The sequence below is a fragment of the Haliaeetus leucocephalus genome, unplaced genomic scaffold, assembly GCF_000737465.1.
Source record: "Haliaeetus leucocephalus isolate CR32 unplaced genomic scaffold, Haliaeetus_leucocephalus-4.0 Scaffold0, whole genome shotgun sequence".
Classification (NCBI taxonomy): Eukaryota; Metazoa; Chordata; class Aves; order Accipitriformes; family Accipitridae; genus Haliaeetus; species Haliaeetus leucocephalus.
In genome coordinates, this window is record NW_010972436.1 from 14,136,221 (window position 1) to 14,149,417 (window position 13,197).

Consider the following 13,197-nt stretch of genomic DNA (forward strand, 5'->3'; position numbering starts at 1 on the left):
GGCTTTTTTGTTTGTGTATTTTTTCTAACATGAACAGTCTTTTGAAGACTAAGACTTAAATATTCATATTTGTGAGAAAGCTTACTTGTATTAACAAACACTGGAACAAGAAGTTACAAGACATCAAGTGATCACTGTTTACATAAAGATAACTGGTCATGAAACCTATCAAGTGAAAAGTATTATCTGGACACAATGTAACAAACAGGTGAAGAGACTGAATAAATGCACAAAGTTCAAAGATTTTTCTTCTCTTTATTTAAACACAAATACATTTACAGCATGCAGGTAAGTTAAAACTATATGGCGTCTTCCCCAAACCAATTGTTTTAATGCATCTTAAGTGTACTGAAGTTAAATCATATTCCACAGGTAGACTTGTCCTCATGTCAAATTTAGAGATACACACAGTAGTGAGTCAGCATTTAAGTTATGTAAATAATTTAGTTGTTCACCAGAAATAAATATTTCACCAAGTTCCTATCCTAAACCATCTTTTTAAAAAATATGATCTAGAGGAACATAAAAATAAGAACCATTCAAAGACTGCAAGTTGAAACAGCAGTGTTGAACATTCCCTGTATAGACTGAATATTTTAATTTACAAAAAACAGTAATTGTCCTGTCCAGCTGACCTATGACAGCCAAACCAGAAAACAAAAAAAGTTGTTTGGTTTTGGTTTTTTTTTTTTCTTTTTTACATTTTAAGAGGCAGTTCTTGGTAAACTTCATAAAAGGTTTAAAATAAAAAAAAAGTTTAAATATAAAAAGGTGATGTACACTGAGCTACAGGCTAGTTACTTTTTTTTTTTTTTTTAAAACACAGCAATTTTCAGCACCAAACCCCATGATAATTACCTACAGGAATGAAACCCCCATTCACAGGCATGAGAAAAAAAATCCTGCTTCATTTGAATGTATTTTAAAGAAAGTGGTTTCTTTTTGTTTTTATGATTGCATACTAACAAATGAAGGTCTGAAAGCCTGTAGTTAACACTGAGAAAGATAACGGACAGTGCTGTTTCCATTATGAGAAATTTCATTCAAACTAGTTTGCCATTCATTTATTTTTCTTTCCTCAGTATGCTGTCTTTAATCATGCTCTAAAACAACTGCAAGTTTGGAGTGTTTGGCAGCCTTAATGAACAAAACAGTCTCAAAAGCTGAAAACTCCAAAATAGTGAGATTTCCGACTGATACACTCAACCTTTAAAAATCAAACTATTAAAAATTCAGACTACTGTAGTTATAGAAAAAAGTGGTTCAAGGTCTAAAATCTGACTACACTCCATCATAATATAAATATTTTGTCTATTTATAATATAAAAGTTGAAAGTGATTTGCTGTCTGAACAGTCATAGAGTCTCTACTGTTTCCACAATAACTGATGAATACCCAGCAAAAAATTCAAGCCAGCACATAAAGTGGTACCAAATGGGTCTGGAAAGTTCACTGAATTCTTTCAGTAATATTAAGTTCCTTCTTTCTCAAAGACCTGGTAACCAATTTCTATCCAGAAGGCAGCTGTTCTAAAAATTATAGTGGCTAAACCCTATGAATAAGTTAGGCAAATTATACTATAAAATTTTAAAACACAGTCAGCTCAGTGGAAGTATTAGAGCTCAAAAAACAAAACAAAACAAAAAAACCCATGTTTCATTTTGTTAGCCACTTTACAGGACTTTATTGCAAAGAGAAGAAAAATATTCAACAACTACTACTTTGGACATTTCATATACCTACTTACAAACGGATTACAAATACAATTCAGGGTAGCACTTTATTTATTTTATTATTTTTTTAAACAGTTGTCTAGGATTTCCCAATACATCAGTTTTAAAAAGTTGCATCCTTTATTAGTGTATCTGAATTCATTGGCCAGTTGCTGAAAAAAAATTTTTAATTGAAAGTTAAAATTTTAGCCAAAAAATTCCAGTACTGTATATGTAGTGGAATATCAAGTTAAATTTTAGATTGTGCTCATTTCACTATTATAAAATAGCAAAAGTGAACTGTCACAGATACAGACAAATGGATAGACAGGCTCATCAGAATGAAGCAGAATGTTTTCACTCCACCAGACTGTACTGTGTGTAGAATCAGGAACAGGACAGATGGGATAATCCATTGCCAAAGTCTTTTTTGTAAACTTATGTTTACTCTTATTACTGTACAATATTTAATTCTAAATTACCCGATAAACGGGCATTTAATCAGATAACAGTTAAACAGCCTTGTTCATATTGAACTCTTTAGTTCTGTGGTGTAGCAATCGCAGTGCCTTATGGCAGTTGTCGTAAGCACACTTCAGTATTCTTACACTGTACAAATAAATTTAGTTCCAATGCCCTATGTAGCATTCCAAAAGAAAACTGTAATCTAGAGTGCCGTTCTAATTCAGTGGGACATGTAGTGTTATGTGAAGTAATAAAAATGAAAGTATACTTAAACACTGTTGCACATTCCCTAAGACAATAAGATGTACACAAATTAAGCTAGAAAGTTTGAACTAAGATTTTCTCAACGTACATTCAGCTTGGCACAGTGCAGACTAAATTTAAGACATGAAAGACAAACTGTGTAATGAGCAGAGCTACACTTTAAGTAACATGTCGTTTTTCAAGACGCCAAAATTGCACTCTAGTTTTTTTTTTGGGAATCAGTTAGCAGAATTTGTAGAAGGGGGAAGAGCTGTACAGGCCAGGTATAATTTATACATTTTCAAAAAATAATCCTACAGTCCCCAAAGGGAAAGATTATTGTCATGGAATGACTCCCTCTACACGATATCGAATCTTCCTCATGTTGCATTTACTTTTCAGCAACTGTAAATGAGAAAAATAACAGAGTTACATACTTGTACCTCATAAGCCAAAAAAAGCCAAGTTATTTATATTTACAGTAGACCATATTCACTATTTACATAGCCTTTAAGAGCCCAATTCTTAGACCACTCAGATAAGTGCTAATAGAACATCTACTTTAGAATAACAAATTACACAACACAAAGCATTTAAGCAATGCTGTCTGTTACCAACAAATTTACAGCAAAATAAACTGACTGGGTATCCAATCTTGATTGCCTTAACAGAGTAAACATTACAAATACAAGCCAATTATAACCCAGTTCCATTTCCCATGACCGTTGCTACTTTTCCAGGCCAGTGAGAACTGTCTGGATGCCACCTACCAGCTGCTGCAAAGTTTTGACTTTGCTATTTTGGGAAGATGAAATGGGAATGAAGAGATCATTTGGCATAAATTATCTTAAAGTTTGATTTGCATAGGGAAATAACAATTTACCATCTCTGTATTTCTTTAATGTTTCCAGAGTAATTTGTTAAAGTGGTCTCCAAATGTACAACAGTACATCATGTTCCTACTGTACCAGAAGTTCTCTAACCAGAAGTTGAGATGCTTAGTATATGTATTAATTCTCAAAAAAAGTATGACAGACACTAGTACAGAGAAGAATGATACTGGCTACCCAAGTATTCACAAGCCTAGAACAATTTCATATTTAATAGTAAAATAAAGTTCAAAAAAGTTTTGTTCCTTTACTTCCATACGGGAGAGGTTCTTCCAGAAACAAGATAGGAAAGTTGGAATAAATTATGACCAGTCTCCTGCCTTTAAGTGCTAAACTCTGCTTGGTTCTACAGCAATAGGTAACATGCTCACGTTAGAAGAATTATATGAAAGCTTTACAACTGCTTAAGGGATTCTGCAAGCATTTATGTAGGAGTTCTCGTTTGTTCAAAAGGTGTTCTAGCCAATACTTAGCAATTTTCCACTCCTTCATGATTTATCTACACACAGTCCAAAAGTCAAAGTGCTAAGGCTCCTATTTAAATTCCCCAGGACCAACAATGAAAGCTCTTCTCCAAAGCAAGATGCAAGCTCAAAATTTAGTTATTTACTGCTGATTATATCAACTATTCTAAGTACTTTTAAAGAAGTATGAGACTAAATAGGCTCATAGGTTAGAATTCTAGGCAACATCAGAGCATGTGCAAACTCACGCTAAAGTAGGCATCTAAAATAAACTGGGTCAATCATACCTTGAAATGTCTCTACAGTGGACACCTGAGCTAGATTGCCATTATAGTCAAAGTAGCTATCAGAAGTTTAATTTCACCACATCAACGTAATCAAGAATCTATGAATTGCCAGCTCCTTAGTCATTCAAGGTAAATGTTATTCAAGGTTAAAGTACTATCACTTCAACCTCTTATTTACTAAGAGACACTACTGAACAGAACCAGGTACATTAACTAGTACCACAGCCTGATTTTCTCTAAATTGGAGAGAAAGCTTTGAAAAGTCAGTCAGCTAATAAAAAGAAACAAATGGAAACAAGATTAACATAAACTGCTTCTCCCCTTCGGAAGAGAAGCACCCAGGATTCAAACACCACACAATCATTTTAGGAGTATTTTCAAACTGAAGATGCAGATAACCTTAACTAAGGGAATGCCTAGAAGACATTTATACAAACGTCAAAAGTCAAGATGATGACAGAGACCGCAGCAAAGCATTACTGTTAACTGACCAACAGACCAACTATAATGCAGACATTGATTAAAAAGAGACATGATTCTGTGAGCAACCGAAGCATATTAAGTACCGGACTACATGTAATTACTTAGGAGATTAGAGACATTTTCAAATAAGTGCACGTATTAATTTCAATTACTGTATTTTAGCTAGGCTAACATTTTAAATTTACCAGATGAAGACATGAATTTTTCTGCTAAATACTTCCAAATTACTGACACATGAAGCAGTGTGCAAATGTAGTATCAACAGCAAATAAACAACATATGAGAATAGGGTCATTTTTTATTTCATTGCTGAATGTTTTCTGAAGAAAACCATATTTAAAGAGATAGTAGCAAGCCAAAAGAATTTAAACTGTCCACTCCTTTCCCTAACAGTAGCTGTGACTGGTAACTATCTCCAACTGACTGTTTTCATGTTTTGTTCTACTCCAGCAGAACAACTCCAGAACTACCATTTTACAACAAATGCCAGTTTTATAACAAAAGCAGGAGCATTAGTCAGATGTATATGCATACTGTTCCTCTAACTATACAATTCTGTAAAAAAAGAAGTTAACTGATTATTCAAGTGATTTTATGCCACAGAATGAACTGTAATACAAAGTGGTTTAATCACACATTTAAAAAAAATCCTACAAGACAAACTTACACTTTGTCTTGCCGTCCTCCACCTCCACGCAGCGCAACTGGCTGGCTGTTTTGAGTGAACGCACCTCCACCACGAATTGCACTTGGATGAGTTGGAGAAGCTGCTGGATGTTGGCCAGGACGGATAGGCTTAGCTGCATGAAAAGAAACATGACTTACAAATACATACATCACAATTTTACCTTTTATTATTCAAATTTACTAATGCTTTATTTTAAAGTATCCCAAATGTAATAATCAAAATTTAATGCACTTTGAATAAGAAAACAAGTTTAAGAGATGGTATTCTGAGAACCTAACAGATTAGTGCCAACTATAACAAGCCCTGAAAAATAGACAAGGTTTTGCTTTTATTGTCCCTACTAGAATTAAAGCTAGCAGAGCTTTTGATAATGATTAACTTCACATGTATTATCCGCCCCACCTAATGCATTTCCCTGTGAGAGTCCCATTTCTTGGCAATAAGAACTCAAATAAGACACATCGCTAGACAAAGTTTCATGAGGGTTCTGTTCCTGTAAGGAATAATTATACCCTGCTGTATTTCCCACATCTACTTGATTGATAAGCCACCAGTTACTCTGCTCTGCAAGTGATTCTGCATACTGATTACTCCACAGATAACACTGCTTCATCAACTTCTTACCACCATATAGAAATAAAACTTGCTCTATTACTGAATTAAAAACAGTAGTTTTGACAGGTCATTCACAAGCTGCATACGCTTCGATAAACAAACTATATTTTCAATCAGTTTTGTACTAGCTCTTAACAGGACATGCACAACTATGACTTTACAAAGTTCTGTAACATTAAACAGAAGCATTTAAAGTTTCAGGAGGTAAGAGTGGATAAAAAGTACCTACAGGTAGCAAATGCATCAGAGAAACACTTCTCAATTTCTGCCTTACAGGAAGCTGATCTCCAGCAAGACATGACTAGTTCGTCTAGACATTTAAGTACAAGAGGCTTTATAGCTGTGGCAAGCTCACTAGAGAATTTTTTTGTCATCTTGGAGATCACTTGAGAGAAATGTAAGACAGGAAAGCACCTGTCTTCAAGCTGCCACTTGAAGTGACCAAGAAAAAAAAATTATAACTTTATTCTGCAACAGCTCTTTGCAGACCTACAGAATATGAGCAAAGTTTAACTGCAATGCTCATTTCAGTTGCATTATCATTTAAGATAAGCGTATTGATTACTGAAGTCCTGACACAGGACAACAAAAAGGCTGGAACATAGTTACTTCTACAACAATAATGTAATAGGCACAGTTAAGTCCTCCACAGGTCACACACCCTCTTGGCCCTCAGCACTTGACAGCATAATGGCAGGGGGAGGACCAAGGGAATATGACTGCCTTCCCACTACATAATAAGAAAGACTACTAGTTACTACAGATTTGTTTTTGCCATTCTTTTGCCCCAGCTAGGGCTACGGAGTGCTATATGTTTTGGAACAAAGAAGCAAAAAGGTAATTAGGGATCTTGGGATGTTAGTTGTGCATTTCTGTCTGCCCCTCTCCCTGACAAGATCAAAAGACAAGAAGACGATTTGTTGTTGCTTAAGGTGATGGCTTAATCTCTCTCCTTGCTTTGGAATACCTACTTAGCCTTAGAAATTGGAATGGAATTGGAATGATGTTACAGACTTAAGACTCACATTCACTGTATTGTTTTGTTCTAGGAAATGGCACACACATTCAGGCTAGAATTATAGGTCAGTAAGCCTTTCCCAGCACGTACAAAAATCCAGCTACCAGGAAGAGGCCCATTTCAAATAAATAAAAAACTCCAAACAATCATACATCACCACCCACCCACACTTACAGTCTATTAACCAAAATATAACTCATGGTAGAAAATGCATCATGTTCACACATGCAGTACCAACTAAGGTTGAAAGATGCATACTTGCACAAAGATCAAAAAAAATCAGGAGACAGATGAAGCTTTAGGGGGCAAGGGATTCTTTACTAACCAATTTGTGCAGAATGTCCTCTTCTGGCCATATTCTTGGATCTTACAGCTTCCTTTATACGATCTACTTCTTGCTGATACCGTTTGCGATCACGAGAAGCATTCTCTTTGGCTTCCTTCAGTGCAGACTCCAAAGCTTTAACTCTTTCAGCTGTAGCTCTAAGTCGCTTCTCGAGTTTAGGAAGTTCACAGCGAAGATCTGCATTATCACGTACCAGCTACAAAACCAGAATTTATTATTTTCTTGGTATCGCTTTTTATAGGGAGAGCCAACCAAACACCCTCCTGCCCCTAAACAGGCAAAGCAGTAGGGCTACTATATTATCTTTGCTTAAGCTTTTAGTAAATCTAATAGTTCATCAGTAAGATGGTCATCTGAAAATCAGTTACTGTGGAAGAACGTGCCACCCAACATAGTCACTTAAAGTCTACATTCTTCTTCAGTCAGAGACAGGCAAGAATCCCCTAGACTGATACACTAACTCTAAACACTAACTTGGATCTTCTTCAGTTTAAATGCAGCTATTTTGCTACATACTCACATGTACTTAAAATAGCTATGAATTTACATTACAGGAAAACTTTAGTCTATTGTTTTATATCAAGAGACACACTCAAGATGTAGAAGTATTTAATTATGAAGCAGTTACTTTATGACCAATATGCATGCAGTCACTCCTATAATAATGCACCTTAAGTAGTTTGTTTTTAATTAAAACTTGAAATTAAGCCTCATTGTACCTGCTTGTGAACCTTTGTAAGCTGTTCGAGATTATTCTCAAGGAAGGAAATTTTCTGTTTTTGTGCAGCACTGCCTCCTGTATCATCCGAGTCAATCTCGGCACTCTGCAGTAACAAAGGCATGGGGAGGGAGAGAGGAGGCTGAGTACAAATCTGAACTTGCATATTAAGATCAAGCCAGAAAAATTACACCACATAAAGACCAATTCCTCATTTAGTTCTAAACTAAAATTTATGTAGCATTCTCAGAAACACCAAGTTTCACTAAAGCACCACGTTACCTTTTTCACTCTAGTAGCCAGATCTTGAACAAACAGTTTCCGAAGATTGTGAAGAGTCTGAAGTTCTTTTGCCTACAGTTAAGGACAAGAAATTAAACAAACAAACAAACAAACCCCACCAACAAACCAAAACAACCCCCCTCAAAAAAACCCAAAAGCTGACACACAACTCTGAAAGAAAAAAACACCCCAAACATGCAAGTATTGGCATTTGCTTTGGAATATAGTCTATCTTACCACAGTCTCTTCCAAGCCCTTTAAATCTTGCCTTGCTTGTTCCCGTCTGTCCTGCATAACCCTAAAAGAGAGTAAATTTGTCCTGAAACATCTGAGCAAAATTGGAAATTTTAATGTTTTAGAAGACTAGATTGATAAACACTATATGGTACAAATGAAAAATGTCTTTCAGTTGAAGTCCTCAATTAAGGATGCAACCGACAGATGACACCACACTCAGAAATCCGTTTGGGAAGGGGGTGTGGAAGTGGGGGATTTGCAGAAAGAAAAAAAAGAAGTACTTTTAATATTGAAGGAATACAAACAAGTACATTCAGATGCATAATGTTAAGTTTCTAGAATATGTAAAAAAGGACTCTGAGTCAGGTTCAGGATGAATACTTGGGAAGATCTTATCCTACAAATGTTCTTAGCTCTGACCAGCTGAGGTAAGTATCACATGACAGATTAAGGATTTTTTTTTCTTTGTTTTGTTCTACCACCTCACCCCCAACACATTTGCCAAAGCTAGCATCATAAACAACAATCTCAGTTTACAGGAATATAACCTAATGATTATCACTTTACAGAGCTTCTGTCTTCCTATTTAATGCGAGCACTTTTACTGCACTGCTAACATTCTCTCTCAGAATTATAAGGCAGCACAATTGCTAAGATGACAGGATACAGGAAAGGAATGCGGACTTTTCTTTTTACGACTCAAGATTGGAATAGGAAGGCCAGGGACTACATGAAAATGAAGCGTTCCTATTAAGTAGCCAAAAAGCTTCTTTTCTTCTTGAAATTTCTCCTCACTTGGCCAGTTCCACTACTAGCTCACAGTTAAATGATTAAACATTTGAGGTAATAAAATATTCTAAAGAATATCTCAGCATCCTATCCATTTCCCAGACCTCACTGGAAAAGTAGTTCCAGGCATCTTACACAACTAAGAAAGAATAAAATGTGAATAATCTGCATTATTTCTGGCCTGTCATTCACCATGCACATTTATGACATACAATAGAAAATAAATAGATTCAAAGGCTGGGGGAGGACATAGAATACCAAACTAATTTTTAATGTTTCTTTGCAAGTCTTTTGAAGAGGAAAGTTTCTAATATAGCAAGCACCTTTAAGGGAGCAATGTTATATATAGTTTAGCTGGCAAACTGAAATAAGAAGCAATAATGTAGTATGCATATCAAATCTTACAAGACAAGAAAACCTATTGTAACTAATGTAACTTTTGTAATCATTGTGGCATATAAATAAATCAGAGTAAGATGCATTCACAAGACCAGAGTACTGTTAAAATTTTAGTCAGTTAAACCAACATTGTATTTCACAGTAAGGCTAAAAGAAAAAAGAGATAAAAGAAAAAAGTAAGCATTACTTATTGGTTACCAGTACAGACCAGTTAGTTCCCTCTGATTATTTAAAATTCTACGATAAAAACCTGAAAGCCACTGTGTGCTTTTAAACGTGGCCAAAAAGTATGCACTTTTCAAAAAGTTTTAAGTATAATGTATTTTTAACTTCTGTAAAGACAAATTCATATACACCAGAAAGGGGTCGCTACTGATACTCTAGAAACACTTCCAGGAGATTATGGTCAGATTTCTAGAAGTTGAGAACTGTTTTTCATCTTGACCATTGTATACTTACCTGCAAGCAGAATTCAATTCTAATTTTTGCAATACCTTTTCAGTCTCTAATTCACTAATACACTGTATTTAATCACTCCAAGTATGTAGCTGTTTAATCTCAAGAACAAGCTAGTTAGAACCACCTAACTAGTTAAATCACACAAGAACAAAAAAAAAAAAAAAGGAACTGTTTACAAGTCTCTTCCAGTCTTAGAGCGTGCAATACTTAGCTGCAAATTGAAAAGTTCATTACTCCAACCCATAGCATATTAACAAAGAAAAAGTTGTGTCCTTCCTACCTTTCATCATTTTACTTCCAATTTTAAATATTAAGGCAGTGCAAAGGTTTTAAAAAAGTTGAATTCAAGAAGGCTCTGGAGCTTCTCTCTTTAATAGGCATATCATACAGTGAGAGCCACTTCATCATATTAGGTCGCTAGTTCTTAAAATATAAGTGTTCCCACACACATTTGTTTTATGCACCATTATCACTTACGTAAGTTCATGCAGTTTTCTACTTTTTTCCTGATCAGTCGCTTTCAACTTCTCATGCTCAACTCTAAGACGTTCCTGTTCAAGCATCATCTTCTGGTTTTGGCTGAACACAGAAAGTAAATATTATATCAACTGAACCTGTCAGACAGGACATTCAGTAAAGCAACACCAAGTTAGAAAGACATTTACCACCATACTGTGCTTCCGTACTCACACAGTCCAGAGACATTTGGCACTACTAAAATAATGACAATTACTTACTCTTGAAGTTCAGTGATAAGTTTCTCCTTTGCATCAACTTCATCTCTTAGGCTACTGATTTGTTTCTGATGCGTCTCACGATGGCTCTGAATTTGCTGTTCCACAGCTTGCTATTAGAAAAAACAGTATGTCTTATATGCTTTAAGAAGTTACCATATTTCACTTTGGTTTTTTTTAAAAAAACAAAACAAAACAAAACAATGAAATTAACTTACCTTGACTTCATTTGCAGTTTGAACCTTATTTAAGTGCTCTTTCTCCATCTCGTGGACTTTTTCTAGTAGGGATAGAGGAGGGAAAACACATTTCAGCCAGGTAACTAGGTGATCACAGGGAAGATGGAGTTAATTCCCCCTTCCCTTCCCAACACCTTAAAATTTGGAAAAAATCCCCTCGCACCACAAAGATCAATTAAATCAGTAACATCTTTAATCCTATCCATAGCAGTTCTTTCAAATAGCAAGCATGCTTTGCTGTTGATTAATTCTACATGTTCAGTAGCAAAAAGCCATTCTATAGCTCTGCCCTTCAATCTAAACAGAACAGAACAATTCCATATTTATCACTATATACTTAAAATGGTGATGGTGGTGGGTGGCATGTAGGGAGGCAATTCCTACCCTGTGCTCGGAGTTGAACTAATTCTTCATTAAGGGAATCCACAGACTCTTCCAGTTGTCTCTTTTTCTGTTCCACATTCTGAAGGTATTCAGTCAATGACTTGATCTTGGCTTCATGCTTGTAGAATGGAAAGATTAATTTACTTTGGAACTAGGCATCACAGAATTATATCTGCATAAACAGTTTATACTTATTTTTAAACAAGTAACCTGATCTCAAAACAAAAATGGTGCCAGCTAAACTCTAAGAAGAATATGACTACTCAAGTAGATCTGTAACGTAGCCTCTAAGACAATGTCTTTATTCTGGATTGGAATGAAATACATTTTTGGCTGGGAAAAGAGATGTTTTGAATGTTAAATACTATCAGAGGTAAGAGAGGCCTGCTGTATTTAGAAGACTGCACAGAAATATGCATCTCCTGATTTAAAATAAGATGACCATCTGTATGTAAAACAAAATATAGAAAAATTAAATTGCATATGTAGGTCACAATTTTCAGAAGTGTTAGAAGACACATTACTGATCTTTTCTAACAATCGCATTAAAATGGCCTTTCTCACATTATAAGTAAATTTAATCTGCTATTTATATATATCTGTCATTTTACTGTGCTATTGCTCTCTCCCACTTCCAACTTGCTCCATTAGTAGGCAGAGTGTTCACTGGCCACTCGTTCTGTAAGACTTCTATTTGTAAAGGATCCTGTGATGGAGAACATATGGACGCTAGTATTTACTACAAGTGCTACAAAAGCATTATCAGGCTACAGACATATTGCAGAAATTTTGACATCCTGTCACAATCACTCAGAAGCATCCAAACTGAAGAGAGTATTGAGGATACAGTCTTGTGGCTGTTTGCTCACAATATACTTTGTTAGGTATCAAAAAGAAATAGCAACTTTTTTTACCCCCCAGTAGGTTAATAAATTCAAAAGAACATGTAGGAAGTACACTGTAAAGAAACATTTACCTGTGAGATACGGAGCTGGCAGGCAGCCAACTCCTTTTCATTTTCTTCCATTTTCTTATTGCTTTCAGCTTGTGTGCCTTCTAACTGTTTGCAACGTTTTACCATTGTTTTTACTTCTGATTTCATTTTACTAATGTACAGTCTTGCAACTGTGAATTCTTCATCTATCATGCCAGTTCCCTCAGGCTGCTGAGAAGTGTGGAATGACACATTTAGAAAGCTCAGATAACGAAAACAGAATTAAAGATGAGATGGAGCATCTTAGTGCCCAGCACACATTCCCCGCCTCAACTGATAATCAGACCATTTAAACATCAAAATGTAACTTTTTTTTTTTTTAGTTTTCTGATTGCTTTTTTAGAGGTTTGCACAAAGATAATGAGTCACTTGAAGAGGGAAATACAGTTTATACTAATACAGATTTCTAACACTGCTTACATTCTTGTCCTACAGTGATCTTCCAGATTTATCTTTTATTTCACTTCCTCATTCCATTTTTAATATAAGTATCATCCTGATTGCTTCTGTAGGTCAGCATTAGATTGCCAGGACGATGCTGTTGATTATGACCATTTCATATAGCAGTTTAACAGTACAAAAGAAAACACTACTTCCAAAAAAAAAATCATACCTGCTCCTCCTTGTCTTTGCAAAATCAAATTCTGTTTGGGACATGATTAAGTCACAGTATAAGCAATGGATAAGCTTATACCCATATTATTAATATACATGAGGCTTCCTATGGTGGTTATTTTTATCATACTAAGAA

General features: G+C 35.3%; 1 protein-coding gene across 2 annotated transcripts in view; it reads right to left on the reverse strand.

The window, feature by feature from the left end:
* Nucleotides 1–235: 235 nt before the first annotated feature.
* Nucleotides 236–13,197, reverse strand: part of KIF5B (kinesin family member 5B) — a 38,243-nt gene continuing 25,281 nt past the window's right edge. Inside the window, exons 16-26 of one of the 2 annotated variants that reach the window (XM_010585189.1) lie at nucleotides 12,429–12,614; nucleotides 11,453–11,570; nucleotides 11,048–11,109; nucleotides 10,833–10,942; nucleotides 10,573–10,674; nucleotides 8,449–8,509; nucleotides 8,212–8,283; nucleotides 7,931–8,035; nucleotides 7,191–7,407; nucleotides 5,212–5,344; nucleotides 236–2,825 (exon numbers count right to left, since the gene is read on the reverse strand). In XM_010585189.1, coding sequence (XP_010583491.1) covers nucleotides 2,819–2,825; nucleotides 5,212–5,344; nucleotides 7,191–7,407; nucleotides 7,931–8,035; nucleotides 8,212–8,283; nucleotides 8,449–8,509; nucleotides 10,573–10,674; nucleotides 10,833–10,942; nucleotides 11,048–11,109; nucleotides 11,453–11,570; nucleotides 12,429–12,614 — 1,173 coding nt within the window. In that variant the 3' untranslated portion in view covers nucleotides 236–2,818. Of the gene's footprint in view, nucleotides 2,826–5,211; nucleotides 5,345–7,190; nucleotides 7,408–7,930; nucleotides 8,036–8,211; nucleotides 8,284–8,448; nucleotides 8,510–10,572; nucleotides 10,675–10,832; nucleotides 10,943–11,047; nucleotides 11,110–11,452; nucleotides 11,571–12,428; nucleotides 12,618–13,197 lie in introns of both variants that reach the window. The other variant, XM_010585182.1, reaches the window with a different exon arrangement.